The 22,545-nt window shown below is 34.7% G+C and overlaps 1 protein-coding gene across 32 annotated transcripts in view; it reads left to right on the top strand.

Annotated features, from left to right (window-relative positions):
• MYT1L (myelin transcription factor 1 like) overlaps positions 1–22,545 on the top strand; it is a 328,171-nt gene that overhangs the window by 64,877 nt on the left and 240,749 nt on the right. For 10 of the 32 annotated variants that reach the window (XM_066994874.1, XM_066994866.1, XM_066994868.1 and 7 more), the window contains exon 2: positions 21,871–21,985. The exons of 21 other annotated variants lie outside the window; for them this stretch is intronic. Coding sequence is in view for 1 of the 11 variants with exons in the window: in XM_066994864.1 (XP_066850965.1) it covers positions 21,871–21,985 (115 nt within the window). In the remaining 10 variants the exon portion in view is untranslated. Of the gene's footprint in view, positions 1–19,196; positions 19,221–21,870; positions 21,986–22,545 lie in introns of those variants that run through there. One more of the 32 variants, XM_066994872.1, reaches the window with a different exon arrangement.

Below are 22,545 nucleotides of genomic sequence, written 5' to 3'. Positions count from 1 at the left end.
AAAATACTTTTGTAGATTTCTAACAATTAGAAAAATAGTGATCAAGTGCCATTTACATGAGATATTGAAGTCTTCAGATGTTTTCTTGACTGGCTGACATGAAATTAAAAACTTACTTTAACTAGAAAACAAAAAGTATTTGACTTACTTTTATTGGTCTTGGAGGTTAAATTTTTTTTTTTTTTGAGGGTAGCTTTCAGCTGGTAAAATCCATTAAGAACAAACAAAGCCAGTGTCTGATCTGAGGTGAACTCCAGCTATCTGTGTTCTGGTATAGTGCTTCTGGCACTATTTTCACTATTTTGACTGACTACATGTGCCAGAGATGGATGAAATTCAGCCCTGAGCAAGGGACTAGCATGTAACCAGTAAATCACTTAGGTCCTATTTAATCCTAAAATTTGAACATACAAGTGCCATTTGGACAAGAAAGCCTGTAATTTGGGTAAGAGAATTTGCTACCTGCAATCACAAATAACCATGTAGAGAGATGTTCCCTGAAATATAAGGGTCTTATTTTTCAATTTGATTCATCTAATCCAGTCTTTATTTTATTTTTGTTCCCAAATCTGGCTTCTTTTTTTCTTTTTTTTTCCCTATGAAAATGAGGTAAGATTATATTTGTTGACTTCTGAAGGATCAGAAAAGTACTTCACAACATTTCTGAGTGCATTCAGAAACTACTTGAGGCAAACAAGACCAGAATCCCTATGAAAGTCTTTAAATGCTGGCAAACTGTTTGTTGTAATCCTCCTCTGCAATGTAAAAAACCTGTGCCCTAGTGAATTCCTCTAAATCACATTCCAGAAAAGAGAATAGCCAAAATCAAAGTACAAGAGACTTTCTAGAATTTTTATGACTGCTCTACAGAAATTGCTTTCTATTTTCATACATACAGTTTTTATCGATTTACTAATCTAATAATAATTGAAAACTTAAAATTATGTGGGGTTTACCAAGGATTGCCCAGTGAAAGACAAACACACACACAGAAAACCACTAAAATATTTGATATGGGTTGAGTTGTGGTTACTGCAATGAAGTAGTTACATGTATTTAGCCGACAAGAAAAAAAAACAGTCTGGAAAAGGATATTTTGGGAGAAATCCTGGCTCTGCTGCGAGGGACTTAATCCAGTTTACAATATGTATTAACATTTTCTCTTATATTTGTGTTTGAAATGTTTGATCTGCCATAGTGTCTGAGTCATCTTTTATAATATCTTTCCATTGACTCTAAAAGAAACTGAATCAGACTAATGAGCTGACCCTTTTTTCAGTTCTGAACGAATGATTGCTAAATATGTAATATGAGAGGTTTGATCAGTTTTGATAATGTAGCCAGTAAAATAGCATTAAACCCCATCAGGAGACCTTTTGAAACTCTAATAATAACCCAGTAATTAGAACAAGTTTGATGTTTTTCCAGTATTTGTGTATGTTTTTCTTCCATTAAATCAAATCAGAAGTAAATAAAACTTTAATAAAACCAGAATGAATGAAGATATTTCATTCTTTTACTCTGTAATTTGCCCATGAACTGATTCAAGCAGTTCTAGATATTGGAACATCAGCAATCAAACTCAAAACATCAGCAATCCTAAGAAATGAGATGGACTAGATGATCTTTCAAGACCTTGGACTGGATGATCTTTCAAGGTCCTTTCCAATCCCTAATATTCTGTGATTCTGTGAAACAAAGTTAATATATGTGACAGTTGTGTGTATCTCAACTGCGTTGTCTCTATTATTGTGAAATCCTGATTCTGATGGAAAAGTAATTATTCATTTATTTTTCAAGATATTAAAAATCCCACACCTGAAGTGTTTATTGAAGTGGGCAGACAAAGTCTTGGTCACAAAGCTGGTGAATCTGATGTATGTCTTAAGTTTTTGTGTCTGTTTGTTTGTGTGTGTGCATATTAAGAGTACAACAGGGGAAAAATAGCACTGTAACATGTTGCCTAGATAGGCTGTGGATATCTATCCTTGAAGGTTTTCAAGACTCATCAGGACAAAACCCTGAGCAACCTGGTCTAGATTCAGAAATGACCTTGTACTGAGCAGGAGAGTGGACTAGAGACCTCTGGAGGTCCCTTTCAGCCTGAATAACTGTGATTCTCTGATCTTGTAAAAAAGTGAGTGTGTAAAAAGAAATAAATATTAAAGGAAATTTGGGGGTTAGAAAATTCCATAAAGATTAAAAGACAGACTGTCTCTGCTTAAAAGAATGTTGATACCAGAGCTTCCTGTGCCCTGCAGGGAGCCACAATGGTTTTGAGATTGTTCCCAGAGGTTTCACCTCTTAAAGTCTCTACTGTAGAGATTGATATTACAACATCAAAGATGACTCTGACACATCATCCCCAGCAGGTAACCCCATACAAGGTTAGTAGTATGCTGAATGATGTCATATTGCAGTAGGCAAATACTATGTTATTACTTCTGATTTAGCAAGAAGAACACTTGATTGATGGAATTATCAAACTAGGACTTTGAAAGGAGTAAATAAGTGAACCTCCCCCCCCCCCCCCCCCCCCCCCCAGTTTTGTCTTTGACTGTGGTAACTTTTGATACAGACTAAAAAGTTTGCTGAATAGGTGATATTTCCTAGCTAAAATGTCTGCTCCTGTCATTCCAGAGAATTCACAACTGCTTCAGTTTTCTCCTTGAAAGGAAATATAGAAAGATGCCATGCTTTGGCTGCAAGACACTTCATTTTTTGTATTTACTCATTATGCATTAAAACATTTTTATTGTTATTTTATTATTTATTTTATTTTATTTTATTTGGTTTGGTTTTATTTTATTTTATTATTCTATTCTATTCTATTCTATTCTATTCTATTCTATTCTATTCTATTCTATTTTTTAATGCTAGAATGGACTTTTTCTCTTTTAAAAATAATCTGTGTGTTTATTTTTAGCATTTCAGCTTTCATTGAAAAAATAGTTATTTCAGTGACTAATTTAAGAAGAAAGATAGCAAGAATACCTGTAAGCTCTGCCAGAAGTTGGAGATCTATAGAGACCAGATGCTCTACAGCTGTTGCCAGAGTAGATAGCCAAGTATTGATGACATATCTGCATGGAAATTGTTCACATTGTGTACAGTTGTGGCTAGGAATAGATAGCACTACAATGCAATAGCTCAAGTCACTCTTCCTTAATAACATCTGAAAAATCATGACCTGGGTAACTTGTTCCTTTTTTTTAATGTGGTTTCCATTTTAATCATATGGACTTTATTTCACTTGTCTTCTCTACTTGCGTCTTCAGGAGGCTTCTTGGACTAATACCCACTTTCAAAGAAGATGCATGTATCTTGTTTTCTGTAGATGCAATTCACTGCCACTAAGATGACTTGCAAGTAGAACTGCTGTGGAAGATCTTTCTAATTTTTTTGACAGAAAAATTACTGTTTATATTGACTGAGACAGGAAAAAAATGATTTGTCAAATCAAAATATTTGTTTAAAATTGGTCAGAGACTAATCTGCCTCAGCTAGCTGTTCCATATAAATTCATCGTGTTTCATGTTTTTATTCTCCATCATATACCAAGCTATATCAGTCTTCTTAACAGGAACACATGTAGCCATATTTGCTGGTACCTCGTCTGGCAAAAGCCATGAAATTGTCACCTGGAAATCCTCTGATTGTTGTAGACTGTGGGAGATCTTGTCATTCTTTTGTCAGTTTTGCTAACGGGAGCTCAGCAACTGGATGAAGAACAACAAGGTGAAATTTACTATGGTAAACTCAAAATAAGATAACCCAAAGAGACAATTCCTCTGTGCAGACATAGGTACTTGTAGTCCTATGTACTGAAGACAGTTGCTTCCTTTCCATAAAAACAATCTATTGGTATCTTGTTTCCACAAAACTTGGTTCTAAAAGTAAAAATAAAGTGTTTCTCTGCTTCCTGCTGATTAGAAAATGTTTGTTGTTTGGCCATTTCTGTTTAGAGAGAGATTAGGCCAGTTGTGTGCATCATTACAGAGAATCACGGAATCATCTAGGTTGGAAGAGACTTCCAAGATCACCAAGTCCAACCTCTGACCTAACACTAACAAGTCCTTCACTAAACCATATCACTAAGCTCAACATCTAAACATCTTCTAAAGACCTCCAGGGATGGCGACTCAACCACTTCCCTGGGCAGCCCATTCCAATGCCTAACAACCCTTTCGGTAAAGAAGTTCTTCCTAATATCCAACCTAAACCTCCCCTGCCGTAACTTTAGCCCATTCCCCCTCATCCTGTCACCAGGCACGTGGAAGAATAGACCTACCCCTACCTCGCTACAGCCTCCTTTAATGTACCTGTGGAGTGCGATAAGGTCGCCCCTGAGTCTTCTCTTTTCCAGGCTATTCTAATAATGGATTACCAAAATGTGCCGTCTTTGAGGATTATGGTATGAACAATTGAAAGATCACACTCTACACAGACGGTAGCACCTTCCTAGTGAGTCCTAGGTAGTGTTGGGCACTTCCTAGGGTCCCTCTACCCTCTGAAAGCCCACTTGTGTTGCCATTTTACTGCTGATTTGCAGTTGGAACTGTATGTTTTCTCTCCTGTCCAGCCATGTGCTGTAAAACTGCCACTGTCCTGGGACAGTGCAACCAGCAAAGCCAGGATTGAAACAGGAAAGATCAAGGAAAAAGAAGCTTTAAAACATGAAGAACCCATATGTTCTTTAAGCCACCAGATTTGTTCCAAGTTTGACCAAATTTAATTTAGATTGGGGGAATTTCCTATTCAGGAAAGAACACTATCATCATAATGATGTTGAAATGAACTATTTTATTTTTACTACTTTTTCAATTAGATATTTTTATACTTTGCAATAGGAGAAGGATAAAAAATCAAATGATAGTAAGGATGGACTCTGTTGGTAAGAGCTAGTTTACATTGACAATGCTTTTATAATTCAGAGCACATCACTTTATATAGAAAAAAAAAACAAAAACAACAAAAAAAATGGGTGTTAATGAAAAACAGCAATGGTACAAGAAGTTGTTATTTTTCCAGACATACAAAACTGAAAATATATGTGTATTCCTGGAATTAATATGAAATTGTATGCTTTAGGTTACCGTAATAGCATTTTTTTATCCCCAGTAATATAATTGGAAGTCCGATAAAGTAATTCCCTTTAGAAACAAAGCCTGAAACTTTCCTTTCTATGTTCTGTTGTTTAATTGTGTACATAAATGCTAACCTATATATTACATTTTGCTTGATCTCACATTTTGTTTTTGTTTGTTTGTTTGTTTTCTGTGCAGCTCTGTTTATGCAGAGCTCTGAGTAAAGAGAATAATTTAATAAAGAAGAAAGATATGTGCAACAGCAATAGATGATAGTAACCTATGAAGTAATAGATTTAGAAAGATGGGAAATTGGCCAATACTGATTTCAGAGAACATGAGGGAAAATTTATTTTATGTCCATGTAAAGCTATAAGTATTCCATTTGCTTTGTCTTCTACGAGGGCACAACTAATGATCTTTGAAGAGTTTATAGCTTTTACAGGATTTGAAACTTTTTTTTGTGTTGTCTATCTGTAAAAGTATGAAATTAAAGATGACACAAGATGAGAGAAAATACTGCAGGAAAAAAAGTGCTCTCTTAGTTACAGTCACAACAGTCTTTACCCTCTGGGACTTTAGTTTTACTTAGGCCCACTGAACCTATGCAAGTTCATTCAGTACTACCTGCTCAATAGATGCATCGCTGTTTCTTTCCTCTCCTGCTCTGCAATTCTACTTTATTATTATCAGCTTTAAAATAACTATGTATTTACATTAATATACACTGTATTGTGATAATCTAATGAGAGAAAGAACTAAAGTTCTATCTTATTTTAAGATGTGCTGGGTGCTCCATCCTTAATGTACAGTATTTAAGAGTGAAAGTAGAGAAAAAGATTCAGATGTATTTTGTTTTATATTTCAAGCTTTTTATAAAGAGAAAACCAGGCCTCATATATAATGAGGTAAATGTTAAAGGCTTCATTAACTGCTTCAAAATAAGAAATTAGCTAAGAAAAAATGTGAAAAAGTAACCTTGACCAATCCAAAAAGATTGTATAAAAGTTCATATCTGATAGACACCTTTTTGGCCTATGCAGTAATTATACACTGAAATTATAATCTTTTGAATGAGCTCTATCATGTAAAGATGTAATTGGGCCATAAAATTCTTATAAAAAATATGAAAGAAACTTGGCTGAATGAAGCTGGTACATAACTTAGAAATTTGAATATCTCAATAACTTTGCTGATTTTAAACCTTAACTTTCTGAAGTGATCATAAGATTGTCCCACCTAGATAACATCATTCACCAACTGATTTGATCAGGATCTTCTGGAGAAGATGTTTAGATGAATCTTTGCTGTCCATTTGTTTCTAAGGACTAGAATGTACAGAATGACCAAACCTGTCGAAAGTGATGAGCATCCTTTGATTTCTACTATAAGAAATGATAAATAATCTGCCTATTACATGGTAGCATCTCAAAATTGTCTCAGCCAATATCTTTGGCTGAATACTCATAACTGAAGGACCCAGGATCACAATACATAATCACGATCTTTCAGAATTAAATCTCTACAGAGACCTTCAAACAGCCAAAAGCAACATATTTATTGTTTTGTCCATTTCCCCTGTTTATCCTGAGTCCATCTTTTTAGACTCCAGAAATCTCATATGCTCTTTTGGAAACATTGAGAAACAGTTAAGAGTAAGTACTGATCCTCCAAAATTTTTACTGGAGAAAATTTTACTGGAGAACTACTTCTGTTTACTTGCTTTCAAAGTGTAGTAATTTAATTTTACCAGGCTATACCTAGGTAAAAATGTTCTTTGATAGAATGTCTTGTATGTTGGAAGATAACTGATATTGTACTGGCAGAGTTCACAAGGTAGTTGCTAGGGACTTGTACTTATTCTGTCAATCTAGCAAGGTTCATAGGCAGACGCTTAATTGTAAACACATGAAGAATACCAAGATTACATGAAATACAAATAATTTTAAAAATAATCTTGAAGAGGTTGTCTTATTCACTTCCCTCAACATGCACATAGAGCAACTCAGAATGAACTTTCTGTTAATTCCAAAGAAAGCTGCACTTGTTTGTTGAGGATAAAGAAGGAATAAAATGGGAGCTCTAAAATAAGAGGAAAAGATAGGGTTGTAATAATAAATATATGAGACATAAAACCGTAGTTTACAATATTATATTTGATTTTTAAGTTGCTTCTTTATTTTCTTACTCTTCTCTCATATTAACCTCTCAAAACAAGAATATATCTGAAATCGTAGTAATTCAGAGTACGAATGTGTTTTATCCTGTTCTTTCTTAAGACCTCAAGTCCATTTGAAGAAAACATGTAGGCTTCTAAATCTTTTGGGTACATCTGAAAAATTCACTTTGCTTTCTTAAAGGGTTTACTTTAGAAAGATATTAATCTATGCCTGCAATTAATCTGCATTATTATGAATATTATTTACTTTGAAAGGCCAGTCAGAGATTAGTACCACATAAGGATCTGTCACCTCTATGTATTAAAATTTCTTCTTTAGATTTTATTCTTATAACATTATTCCATTCTGCTCTAAGGTGTTTGGTTATCTGAGAGCTTATGACACATAACTCTTATTCCATACAACAAATGTTACCTATGTCTTCAAGCTAAAGTGCCTTCCTCCTGTCATTACATAACCAGGAGTTTAAGTTACTGCAATCTAACCACATCAAGACCATCAAACAATGCTGGTAAATTTCAGATCAGCCACTGACACCAGTTCCATTTGGCTTTGTCTTTAAGCACCACAGTATTTTTCACATACCTACCAATTCTACTCTTAACAACTGTTTAAATATTTTTATTTTTCACTTTAATATTTCTGGCATAGTAGAGCAGTCTTCTGATTTGGATACCAAGTGTGGTTTTACTAACAATATATGCCAATGATATTTTTCAGTAATTCTTAATCTTATGTACATATTGTAATGATATCAGCATGTTGTCCTGTATATATAATTCTTGACAGTTGGCTGTTTTCTCTATTAAGGTTCACTCAGTAGAATGCAGGTTGAAAAGTTTTTGGTTTATTTCTTTGAGACTGAGGAACTAATGCATTGTTCTGCCTGTTATCCTTAAACTGGGAAAAGAAAAAAAAATTAAAAGACTAAGAAAAGAAAGTGTAGTTTTTATTTGTGGTGCAATATATCTTGATGTAGAACCCTAAATTGAGCTACAAAGAGAAAGTGACCTCCTCCTAAATGAAAGGGATGGAACTTGACTGAAATCAATCATATAGACCTTTAAAATTTCTTGGAAATTTAAGGAAAATTAAAGGAAACGGAAAAAATTAAAGGAAAATTTAAAGGAAATTTTAAAGGAAAATTAAAGGAAAATTTAAAGGAAAAATTAAAGTAAGGAAAATTAAAACTAATAGAGCTTTTATAAAACTTTAATACACTATTTATAAATCTAGGGCATTTCAATAGCAAAATGAAAACTAGTCATCCACATTTTTTTTTCCATTTCTACTTAAAAAGGATTATGTGTCTAAACTTGCAAGCACATTGTATTACCACTGAATTGACATTACCTGAATATGTATATATTTTCAAATATACTCCTTGGAAGCCTTTTCCCCTTAAAATTAATATTTTAAAATTTTTTCCCCTTAAAAATTAAAATCTCCTAAAATCTCCATCTGGATTTTTTTTTTTTTCCCAGTAAAATATGTTAGTAAAACGTTAGATCTTTTTCAGTGGATATTTTTCTGTTATTTCCTGAATTTTTACATTTTGACTTTTGTATTTATTGTATGTAATATCAATATATCCTGTAGAAATAAGTCCAGCTTACAAGCAATGAAAGTGATATGACAAAATGGAGAAGGGACTTGTCACGGACCTATGTCACAGACCTATGGACTGTTAATGTTAATGTTTTAGACAAAATGCATACAATTAACAGTAAAGTTCTCATTGGCCTAAATGTGTATTCCTACTTGCTATACATTTGCTTATTCAGCTTCAACCAGTAAGCTGAGCACATATTTCTCCAGTCACATAAGACATGCAGAGGCAAAGCCAGAATATGGGTTGAAATAACCAAAAGACAAAACAAGATTTAACACTTATTAAAACAGCAGCATTGTATCAAAAGCCATTCAAAATTCAGGCCTTGTTCTAACAGTTTTTTATCATGACTGAAAGTCTTGCCTATAGAAAATGGTAAAAGAGAGGACATTTTACTTTAACTCATAATGTGTTTCTTATTGATAATTCAATTGAATCAATATAAATAAATCTTGTTGTTTAAAGAATGATAATACTGTTCAATAGGAGGGCAACTAATCTAATATGAATAGGTAGTTGCTGGGCAAGGACTTGTGAATATGTGTGCAATTCAGTTAACATCTTTATACACGTTCAAGGTATAGGCATACAATTAAATTTAAGGGAGCAGTGACAACAATCACAGACATGTGTTACTATTTGAAAAACAAAATGAATGACCTAAAGAGAGACTTTTTGCAGTGTCTGTTGTGTGTACAATAGTCTCAACTAAAGAAAATGTCCTTTGAATTATCAGACCACCTAGATTTGCTATTGAGTTAGAAAATATGTTTATGGAAAGGTTTTAGGTGTGCTGTTCACTAATACTTTTACTATCAAAAAATGTATTTTTAAATGTCCTTGCTTTTTCCTGCCAATCACATAATCAGTTAGTCCCCATTTCTTTTCTTGTGGGGCTAAGCTGGCTTCCTCATTTTTGCAGTTCATCAATACAAAACTGATTTGAAGCTGAGCTGTATAATAATAAGCCTTTCAGCAGCCAGGCTTGACACTTGCCTTGTAATTAAGGCCTTGATGGTTGTGTTGATGGCAAATGAAAGAAAATGGCTTTGTTCTCAATTCCAGAGACTTGATTGCTGGTTCTCGTTCTCACCTGAATTCGACCCATTCTGCATTGTGCACATGATTGCTGGAGTGTGAGTAATTGCAGCGCTGGCAGATGACATTTTCATGAAGCACACTCTGCACTACTCCAGAGGGAATTTACAGAATTTATAGCTGGAGAAGCTCATCAAACATGGATTTAGGAAATGCCTATGTGAAAAGTGGGAGCCCACAACCAAATATCAGAGCTTTTCTTTTGACATTTGCTTTTACATAAAGGACTACTGTCTGCAACCTGTCTTACCTTATGTTAGCAGCCTATTCCTAACTAGATTTTTTGATTAATACAGTTATTGAAGTCATTAACACAATTTATTCTTTTGCATGTTTTCTGGTAATTTTTTGTTTGTTTGAATAGGGGTCTCAGTAAATGAGACGGAAAATTGTTTTCTCATTTCCGTTCCTATTTCTACATTTTCTTAACCTTCCAACAATATAAAAATTGTCAGCTGATATTGATGAAAATGTGTGCATTTTTATTGAAATACTTATTTTCTGAACATTTTTGAATTATAGCATATTTTGTTCATTTTGAATGAAAATAAATGTACATTTGAAGTAGCCATAAGGACTTTTATAACGGAAATATATTTCAACAATTATAAATCAGATCTTCTTTGGATAGAAAACAGTAATGACTTTTATACTGACAAGTTCACAGATTTCAGTGAGTGGTGTTTTGCATGTTGTAAATAAGAATTGTGTTCTGAAATTGTGCATCATAGATGACAGGTCATGGTATGCATAATTTTTCCTTCCCTCTGTCTTTGTAATTTTGATTCTTTCTCTCCATCTGACAATCTTTGAGCCCGTCTCGTATTCACCATGTTTGCATCTGATCCCCTGGTGCTTCTCTTTGCTCATGTAACACAATAACACTTGGATGGTGGCTACTTGTAGGATGTTGCTGTGCTTGTTCCCAGCACCTGAACCAACAGAAACATTTATGGAATTCTGATGACCTTTTTTAATCATAGCTGTTTAGGCTGTCACCTACTTTACACGTGAAGATTCGTAGTTGCTCTGACTCAGACATATTTTTACACTGTCGTCTGTCTGGCAAGCAAAAATATCTCCACTTAGCTTCTATTATTTCTTGAAGTTTCTTAGTTGTGGCAAGTATAGAGCCTTTCCTCCTTGAAGTCGGTATTACTGAAAGTCCTGAGCAATTAAATGATTGAAGGTTGTTTTTATTTATTTATTTATTTATTTATTTATTTATTAGACTTATTAACTAACCCCTGGGAGAAGTTAGGTGAGAAGTCCTTTGAGTTTCTGCAATAAATATTTGATTCTGAGTACTGATTATTATTTAAAATACTACAGGAAAAAAAGCCTTGAGGTCTAAGCAGATGATGTTAAATTGCCTATTGTTTTAGGTCCTAACATCCTCATTTCATTAACAGTTCTCTATATCGATACTAATAAATGGCAACAAGAGGAGAATCAATCTAAACTGCTGGCAGTTGTTTTATTTTATACTATAGTCCTCAGGTAATTAGATAGCACAAGGGGTGAGTTTTGAAGTGTCTTATCTAAATTTACGGATATTTGCTGCTGCCATTTACGTTAAGTAGATTTTTTGTTTTCTATTGACTTCAATGTGAACAGGATGAAACCTATCGTAAATACATCTTGGTTTTACTCATGCATATTAGAACTAATATCCTTCTAATACCATTGCTAAATTCAGTTCTTAATCTTAAAGATTCCTTGGAAATTCAACGCATTCTGGTTCAGATCCTCAAAAATTCTTAGGCAGTTAAAAACCTTTGAGAATTTGGGTCTCAGAGTCATTTGTTGTCTTTTGAAGCCATGAATACAATCACATTCAGGGTTTAAGACTCAAGAGTTGGAGACAAAGTCTGCAGTTCTTAATCACATCTCTTACAGTCACTGCTGAAAGGCTGAGATCCAGGTGGATACCTTTGCACTTGCTGATATTCCTCTTTCAGAAGCCTAAGGGGCCCTCATGCATTCTGGCAGCATTTTGAGGTGCTTTCCTATTCTCAATATGTTCCTCCAGCATCAGAACATTTCTTATTTTGTGATTTGAGTGGCAACTCAACCCCAAGAGAGTAACCTACCATTATTTTCCGAAGTCTATAACAAAACAACCCCCGCTGGTCCAACACATATACTAGAAAAAGGTCAGGGTGTCACCCTGTGTGTCCTTACTTGGGATCTTTGACATGAAAAATGTTTTCCTTTGTGAAGACAAGACCTGGATCAAAAATAGAAGATGCTGAGAAAACCTTGAAAACTTTTGTTTTGTAAATCCATGACAAAACAGTAAACTATGATGAAATGAATGAAAGCAACAGCCACAGAACCAGAACAGTGAAATGCCACAGGAAATAGAAGTTTTTGAAACATTCTGAGGTGAAAAGAAGAAACTGCCTGATACCATTACCTTAATTATGGTGATGGTGTGAGACATACTGAGCATGGTGATCAAATATTACAATATGAAGGCCATTTTTGGATGGTATTAGCATGTAACGTCATCTGTAATGTCAAGAATCACCTTAATGCTCTCTTTTTAAAGTTAAAATGTTGCAAATCATGAAAAATGTTCAAATAGCATTTCTGTGACCTTCTTGCCACTACCTCTGGTACTTATTTGAAAGTTTCAGCTCATTTTAATAATCCTTCTCTTACCCTATTTGTAACCTTCACCTTTTATACACACATCTCATTAACTTTCTCAACAAGAATATTAATAAGATCTGCTTTAATTTTCCCTAATACCCATTCATGCTTGCTTTTCTGTCATCATATCCGCTCTTGTCCTCAAGCTTCTCCCATTTGCCTCAGTAACACAACACTCGGATATCTTGTCTTTTCCTTCATCTCTTCCTCTTGCTTGCTTTCTCACATTGCTTTTTTTTTTTTTGTTGTTGTTGTTGTTTTGCTTGACAATACAAACATTTTGTGATCTTCAGCATCTTCTCTGCAATGTCTCTTAATTTCATTGTTTTTTTTTTTTTCTATTCTCTTCTACCTTTCACAATGAGGGAAAAAAGGATGCCCAGCTTGTGCTGTATGTTCATACTCATGATGAAATGACTTTTTGGTCTGTGGCAGAGTGTTGGCTGTGTATAACCTACTGCTCAGGCTATTTATTGCATGAGACCATTGACTATTTTGAAACAGTTCTCTCTCTCTCTCTTTCCCCCACCCCAGGTTTGAACAGTTTTACAGTTAAGGGAAGAGTACTTCCACTGCTTCTTCCATGATGATTGTTAAGGCCATTACATTCTCTGGCTCCACACAGCATGTTATTTTATCTCCTCCTGTATTATTATTATTTTTCAGCCAGTGCAGTCAATCATCAGCCATTGCTTGTTTCCACTGGGAAACCCAAAGCTCTTGGACACTACAATGAGCTTATGGTGTAGCTTTTTTATTATTCAAGGGAGGAGATGAGAGGGCAGAAGTTTCCTCCTTTCATTTATAAATGGCAGTATTACTGTATATTTTGTTGTACTTTCTTGTAAGGCAGCGTCTCTAATTATTATGGCCTTATTTCAAATCTTTTTGAAACTAAATAGGACTTTAGCATGTTTTATTTTGTAGTACCTGTTAACCCAGAAGTCACTTATTCAGCAACTGTTTTACCTGCTAGTCAAGCATATTTAGTTTGATTTTGATACAATTATACAGCACAAGGACAAAGCATACAGTGATGTATTTGATAATGGATTTCACATGTATCTAATTTCATTAATGATATATTTTTAGTACCTTTGGGTGACAAGTTATACACCTGTCTGTATATCTGAATCTACAGATTATTACTCCATTCAAAAGTGTTCTACATTTGCTCTACTGATATGCCAGTACAGCTCTTTGATATGTAGTTCACATTGTAGCTGGTATGTCATCCCACTTTAGCTTTCAACCTTTGACACAGTTAGAAATCTATCTGTTGTAGAAAGTTGCTCTGCAAATCTCCCATGACCTATTTGAGGTCTCCTGCCAGAGGACACCAAGACTTTGTCCTTTTAGTACATTTGTTCATAAGCATATTTCATTTTCCTGTTTATCTGCTATTACAACTGTACTTCCTGGGCTTTTGTTCTTGCATTCATGACACTGTATCCCACACAAAAATCTTCTGTGTTGGGTTGCTTTGTAGCAGTTGTTTTGTCTATTTCCAGATAACTGTGGTATACCCCAACTTTGTATTTGAGGAACTGCTTTAAGAGGTGAGATAAGTTATTGTTCTCTTACCTGAAAGTATTAGTAAAAACAGGGAGGACAGAAGAGTGTGTTTGTGATAAAGTTTATATCACAGAATCATAGGATGGTTTGGATTGGAAGGGACCTTAAAGATCATCTAGTTCCAATCCCCTTGCCATGGGCAGGGACACCTTCCACTAGATCAGGTTGCCCAAAGCCCCATCCATTCTGGCCTCGAACACTTCCAGAGATGGGACATCCACAGCTTCTCTGGGCAACCTGTTCCACTGCCTCACCACCTTCAGAGTAAAGAATTTATTCCTTTTATCTAATCTAAACCCACCTTTTTTTTAGCTCTAAACCATTACCCCTTGTTCTGTCACTATACTTCATGATAGAGTCTCTCACTATCTTTCCTGCAGGTCACCTTTTAAATACTGGAAGGCTGCCATAAGGACTCCCTGGAGCCTTCTTTTCTCTAGGCTAAACAACCCCAACTTTCTCAGCCTTTCTTCACAGGGGAGGTGCTCTGACCCCCTGTTCCTCTTCATGGCCCTCCTCTGGACCCATTCTAACAGTTCTATATTTTTCTTATGCCGAAGGCCCCACAGCTGAACACAGTCCTCCAAGTAAAGTGAGCCATGAGAGTGGAACAGAGAGGGAGAATTGCATCCCTTGACCTGCTGGTCATGCTTCTTGGTTGGCTTTCTGGGTTGCAAGTGCATATTACCAGCTTGTTGAGCTTTTCATCCACCAGAACACCCAAGTCCTTCTACACAGGGCTGCTGTCTATCCTTTCATTGCCCATTCATGTTTAGGATTGTCCCGGTGCAGGACCTTGCACTTTGTTTCATGGAACCGCATGTTGTTCACACAGGCTCTTGAGCCTGTCAAGGACACTCTGGATGGCATGCCCCCCCTACAGTGTGTCAACCAGATCACTCAGCTTGCTGTCATCTGCAAACTTGCTGAGGGTGCTCTTGACCCCACTGTCCATGTCACCAATGAAGACGTTTAAGAGTGCCAGTCCCAATACCAGCCCCTGAGGAACACAATTTGTCACTGGTTTCCATTTGGACATTGAGCCATTGACCACAACTCTTTGAGTGTGATAATCTAGACAGTTCCTTATACACCAAGTGGCCCATTCATCAAGTCCATGTCTTTCCAATTTGGAGACAAGGATGTTGTATGGGACAGTGTAAAATACTTTGCACAAGTCCAGGTAGATGATATCAATTGTTCATGATGTCACCTGAGAAATAGTCAGAAATCATAAAATACTTTAATGTAAGAGACTAACAGCCATGGTTACATTTTTACAATAAATTGAATTTGGAACTAATTTAGTGCTCTAATCTGTTCAGAAATCATTTGCAAAGAAATCCAATCAGTAGGACCGCATTCATTCTTCTCAAGTATTTTCCAATTGTTTATGCAGAAAAATGTCAGTCTTGGAGGAGAGTTACTCTTTTTGTTTACACTTGTACACAATTATTCTTTGTGTGTAAATGATCACGTATTGTTTTTGGGTTTGATTTGACTGTCTTTGACATGACAGAATAATTAAAGGACGATGAATAACTCATAGTGAATATTAGTTTTTATTTAGGAATCCAGCTTCTTCTCAATATATTTGCAAATATAGACTAGTTTGTAAACAATATTTACATGTTTATTTTTTTGTTGTGACACACAAAGATCACTTATTTGTATTCCAAACAAATGTTTGTGAATATCATGCAGTCAAATCAACGTAAGTTTCAACATACAAATCAACAGTAAGTTTCATTCAAATCATTACTTTCTGTGATGTAAATCATTGTAACTGAGTAAATATAATGGTAGTTTTCAGGTTCAGAGTAGGGTTTTAACATTAGTTTGTATAATGTACTATAAACATTAAAATGATTTTGCTTATGTATTTGCTATTAATACACTTTCTTGAAATATGACTTGCTTTAATGCTTTTGGTTCCATATTCATTTTTTTTGTAATCAATATTGTGCTAACAGACTTTCTTTTGCATTGAATTCTGTTATACACAGGTTATCTATTGCCTCTGAGAATCTTAACATACCTTCATATAAATTATTATTTTGAAGAGGGAGGAATCAATTGTAATATCCGAATTTGTCATCAAGGCACATAATAATGTGCAGATTCACAATGTCAGTTTTTGGAGTGACAGGGTATCACACTGAAAGAGGGTCTCCCCATACACGTCTCTTTTCTGTTCTGAAAGCAATTATGCAGATTTCAGCAGAGTAACGTATGAAAAATATCACTGTCCAATGAAGCTTCCTTGCACATGGTAAAATAGCAGAGCTGCTGTGTACCCTTTGTTGTTTTCCATTTAGAAGTAGATAGATGGATAAAAGATGCAGATCAATAACTATCTACCTAATGTATATGCATCTTTGCCCATTAAGCTTTAAGGATTTATTTATTTATTTATTTATTTATTTATTTATTTATTTATTTATTTATTTAACATGTCTCAGGTACATCATAGGACCTTTACAGCTACCATCAAACTCAGGCACAGGAAATGGATCCAATGGACAAATATAGCGTGTTTCCTGGAATAGTCTCTATGGCTTTCTTCGTGCTGTACTGAGAAGGCTACTTTTGCAGTTCTTCATGATGTACTATGCTGGGTATTGCACTTTGGTTGTCTTTTTTTTTCAAAGGATGGACTTGCTGTTAAATAAATTAAATTAAGGATTAAAAGAGAGAACAGTTTGTGACAACAAAGGGTAAAATTTTTCCTTAGTCCACAGAGGAGTCAGTGGGTGCTCACCACTTTCATATGAAATCATTAGGTAGTTCCAACCTCATGTATGTACATAATGCGTAAACTGCTGTGCCCCAAATCTGTCAATTTATGTGTATCAGTAACACATGCCCAGTCACCACATTCACCTGTAATAAAATTCTTCACCAATAGCTGTCAGCGTAGAAGGGCAAAACCATATTTTCTATAGCTCTTGCTGTCTGTAGTTCATAATCTACAGTGTATGGTGTATAGATCTATAATCTATGAGTTATTGTTTTCTGTTTGTTTTACACTTTCTTTTGTCTGGCTATTAGTATTTATTAAGACACTTTTGTTACCTCTAGTTTGCTCGGAGAACAGCAGGAATGATCCAGAAAGTCACATAATTTTTCTGCCCTACACTTAGTTTAATCATTGACAAGTTCCTCTGATTACCTGCCTGATTTTCTTCTCCTCTGGCTCTCCAGTCAACACTGTATAGAGGAGGTGAATCTGAACATTAAAAAAAAAAAAGTATTTGTTGACTTTTGAAATGTTACCAAATCAATTGCTCTTTATATAACAGCATTTCTCCCAACATAAATTGCTTTGTTGTAAAATTTTAAGATAGAGGACAGCATTCTGAGTCACCCAGTCCTGTTGGGGTGCCATCCTCTGACTTAAGGAAATTTTCAGATTCCTTATAGTCCTAACATTGGACAGGTTGTTCATTTTGGAAGAGCCATGAGTAATGCTATGAAGACTTTCCTTCTGTGTTCACCATCCTCATTGCCTCTTAGAATTAGGAAAGACCTGAGGTTTTTCACTCTGCTATTAGTGTGCTGTTACCCATTATCTCCGTTGTGCCTCACAGTCAGACAACTGTTTATCTATTGTTTGAGAGATAGATGCAACCTTCCCTTAAACTCCTCAGTGCCAGTTGTGCATTTTATTCATGAGTTTCAAATCCTTGCTTGGCAACTGATTCTTTGAGCCATTAGTCCTACCTAAGATACACTTGACATCAGAAAACATGATATGCAGGGTGCTCATGGACTGTGTCCTTTCAATGCTGATATTCTGAAAATTTCCAGGAGCACTAAATGGCAACTTCAGATATTTCTTTCCTATGATGAAGGTCATTGTCTCTGTTATTTTTATATTTCAGACCCCTTATTAATCATCTTTTTAAAAATTTATGTAAAATAATGTTTGTCAAGTCTGGGACACATTTATCTTAAAGCAGGAATGACAGTAAGACTGTCTATTGATAGATTTACATAAATTTTTACACTTGTTTATAGTTTTAAAAGTGTTGTTGATGGAAAAAATGTAATGCCTTAATATTTAATGGTAGGGAAAACATTTTTTTGCCTTACTTTAAGTTCTGTTTTCTCATAGCTGGATTCAAATTTCATATTCTGATTAAAACAAAAACAAAAAGGTTAGTTGTTCTTCAGATTATTTTTAATTTGTTATCTTTACATTTGACCTTTGACTTTTTGACCTTTGATTTAATGTTTGTTTCCAGAGTTTGTGTTTATGATATTGTTTCCATTGAAAAGCATGATAGAAGTCCGTCTAACATCAGCAGAAGCAGGATGAGGCCCACTGTATTTTTATTCATTCATTATTCAGAATAATTAGAGACATAGCTTTGGTGTCTGTAAATTTATGTAAACTGTCATCTGCTAAAATCTGTCCATAATCACAAGTGTTTCATAAATATTAATATTAAATCAATGCTTTAAATAAGTTTTTTAAATTATCCAACTATTGGAAATAGTTGCAATTATTTCACCTTTTCCTGTAAAACCTGTAAAATAAATTAAATCACTGCAAGAAACAATGTAAGTGACTACTGCTGTTAAAATATTCAGTTCGACTGAGAGGATATTAAAGGCAGAAGGCATTTACGTGAGGGTAGGGTAGAGCTGGGTGTTTCCTTGTGGTTTTGTTTTACGGTTTTAGTTTTTTCTTCTCAACATTCAAGTATAAGAATAATTAAGAACTCTTTATGACCTTTGTGGAAACTACTTGTTCTCAGTATCATTCAGAATTTATATTTTTTGTGGAAGTTTCTTGGCTGCTACTAAAACATCTATTGGTCATAAGGATAAGATATCCATTACAGATGTTTTTTTCCATTCTTGTATTAAGTGCATCACTTGAGGCATCTTAGAGGCCCTGTTATTTAATTTGCTTTATAAATATTCTTTTCTTAGGTGGCAGGCAGTAAGGAAAGTCTCTACATTAGCTTGTTACAAGTACCCCATGTTTCTGCTTCTGCAAGGGTAATTGAATTATTATTTTTTTTTTTTTGGGGGGGGGGGGTGGGTTCCTGAAAATAAACATTTTTTATCATTAGCAGAGTTTTAATATAAAACTGTAGGGACTTTATTTTTCCATTATTCTCAAGGGCAAGTAAGTTGCCTATGGCTGTGCTTGCATTTGTTAAGCTGATATTAAGGCAGGTTTCTGAATATATATTGCACGTTCAGAGGGGTGATTTGTATATGCAAAACAGTGCTTCCCCATAAACAAAAGAGAGTTGTTGGATATCAGATTTTCAGATTTAAAATGGAAGGTCAAGGGTGCACAGTGGAGGCCTGTGTTGTGGAGGCCCTTATCTTTATCTTCATGTATATAAAAACTGATTCATTTTCATCTTTAATGCCCATTGTTTCCAATAGTCAAAAGAGTGATGTTGTCATAAGTAGAACCAGACACTTCTTTGTCATTGGGAGAAAAGAAGAAAAAGACAGCAATTTAATTTTTAAATATACTTAAAATTCAGCAGTAAATTAGGATTTAAAGATCACATGCATTTTGTTTACACCACCTCTTGAAAGAAAATCTTCTTATTTTGAAAACTGAAAGGTTTTACTTGTGAGGAGTGCGCACATTCTTGTATGGCAAATTTTGCTGTGAAAGTCAAAGTTTTGCTGTGTGCGTGCTGCTGGAGCTGCCAGTGGCAGTGAATAATGCACGGTGCGGGGCTGCCCTCCCGCCGTGCTGCTCATGGCCTCTGGCCTTGGTGCTGAAACCCCGGTGCCACGTTCTCCAGAGCTACTTAACCTGTATTGGTAAATACCAATATACTGCTTAAGCAAAAATAGAGAGGTAGACCATATAAAGTACTTAAAAGACTTCTTTTTGTTTTTTTGGCACTTTTATTCAGTAGATAATTATTTCTTACCTGCAGTTGACTTTATGCTTGAAGTTACACAGTGCATTACAGTCATTTTTTCCCTAACAGTAAATCAGTCTATCCTTACTTTGGAAAAGTTCATTCGAAGATCAAAGTCACATTAAGGCCATCATGATGATGCATGCACAACTATATATAAAACTTTAATGTTTCTTTTTAAGCAGTAAATTACTGGAATTAATAGTTTACTCATATAATTACAGAGAATAAAATGCTTTCCTGAGATTAAATAATGCCCTCAGAGTGTCACCTTAGAAGAATAACAAAAAGCTAAAAATGAATAATTTTAGATTCTTATGAAAAGTTATGGGATTTATGCATAACTCTGTTTTAGCTAGTTGAACTATGTATGTGAGAAATTGATATTGAGACCTGATTCTTAAATTATGAAATAATTTTATGAAATAAATGTTGATTCATTTGTGAAAAAGACTTTTCCTATGCAAAGTTACAGAAATTTTCACATAGATTCATACATTATTTTGAAGATGAAAAGCCCCTCTCCTCGTTTTTCTAAAAATGAAAAAAAGTAATAAAAGAATACTTAGTGTATTTACATGCAAATGGTTTGTTTAATGTAAATAGTTTTTAATCATATTTCTGTTCCTGTTTTTTCATCTTGTAGAATATTTTCTTGCCTGAAAAGTAACATGTAAGAAATTGAGTACAGTATCTTTTAGAGGATTTATGGTAATGCTGCTGAATTTAGCTGAGCATAAACAGCATGGTGAGCCCCTCAGGGTCTCTTCATTTTCCTGACACGCTCCACTGCTGCCCCATTAACACTTCGTCTGTTATTGCCATCTACTCAATTTAATGAGTATCTTTGAATTTGAAGTTCTACACAAGAAACAATAGCTAAAATAACTGATGCACCTACTGCAGCTTTCAGCAGTGGATCCTACTCCCTTTGTAAATTTTTAAAATAAAAATTACAGTTTTATTTTTCTGCAGTGTAGTTATACCATGACGTTTTCTTTAATTATGGTACACACTAATCACAAGCACTGAGTAATGACTACAAATATGATGTTGTATCTGTCTGTGCAAAAGATAAACACATGCGTAATAGCTTCTAGAGGAGGCTTTTCCTTACTTTAAAATTCTTTCTATTAATAATGACACTTTAATATGAAGAAAGAATAGTACTGCTGGAGACTTTGTGCTATCAAAGCAGAATATTATATCATTTCTAAGAAATTAGAAGATAGAAAGGCTAGGTGTTGTTTTCTGATACCTGTATGAATCCAACTAACTGCTGTAAAGGGTCAGTATGTGGCTCATTATATTGGATTCCTAAAACTGAATTTATCAGATTTGTCTAAATACATGCATAAAACTTCTTAAATTATGAAACCACAGGATGTGTTATCAGACAAGGGCTCAACCCAATTTAAAGCCAGAATAATGCTGCACTGGGATACATCATAGGATTTAAGAACAATGTTCTACTCTTGCATTGATTATTAAGTGATCAGCAAAAACAAAAGATTGCTCTAATCACAATACTTTACTGATGTGGAAAGTCTCTGAAGGGTCAAATAAAAACTCTGAGTAATTGAATAAATTTCTATTCCATAAAACTGAGGAATTAATTTTGATATTAGATATTTATTATTATTATTAAATGCATTTATTGACAGCCTATTTTAAAAGCTAGAATAACACAAGTGATTTTCTCTGTTCCTTGTAAGCTTTCTATCCTGTAGTAAAGCTATTTTTTTTTCTTTTAGAAAATGAATCTGAAAGAAAATTGGTGACTCCAATCCAGTGGACCTACAAGCACTCTGACAGGCTCAGAGAGCAGAGTCTGGACCAAAGAGCAATTACCCCACCAAACGATTTCAGGTACAATTGACCTAAATATAGCACTCTCTTGAGATTATTGACAAGAGTTCATTTCCTGTAGTGCTTTTCCCATTTGCTACTCTTGGTAACCATTGTGATCTTATCTGCCTGGTGCTGCATGACTTCTGGGATGCATCTAAGAGTTCTGTTGTGCATCATCTTTAAACACACAATTCATGCTAAAAGAGTCATTTGCAGTTAAATTAGATGATGCATATATTATTCTTGCTGCTGAAGTTGCACAGAGCAGGAATGAGTGCCTGAATCCTTACGGACCTGGATATGATGCAATTCTTTTCACTGTGAAATCAGAAAAGTAGTTAACCCTAAATAAATAGGAGGTTTTATTTCACTAAACTGTAACGGTGTCTTCCACTGAGCAGGATGGAGAGGTTGGCAAAATTGCTATTTACTTCTTTGTATACTTGTATTTATACATACAGTATGGCTTCCCTTAGTGATATCCTACCTACAGGCACTTGCTGTAGCTATCATACACTGGCGTGAAAAACAAACAAGTATATGCACTTATATATAAGTGTACAAAAAGTGAATGAACA

This window comes from Anser cygnoides, chromosome 3 (assembly GCF_040182565.1).
Source record: "Anser cygnoides isolate HZ-2024a breed goose chromosome 3, Taihu_goose_T2T_genome, whole genome shotgun sequence".
Classification (NCBI taxonomy): domain Eukaryota; kingdom Metazoa; phylum Chordata; class Aves; order Anseriformes; family Anatidae; genus Anser; species Anser cygnoides.
The sequence above is the reverse complement of the archived record's forward strand: the minus strand, read 5'-3'. Positions and strand labels throughout refer to the sequence as shown.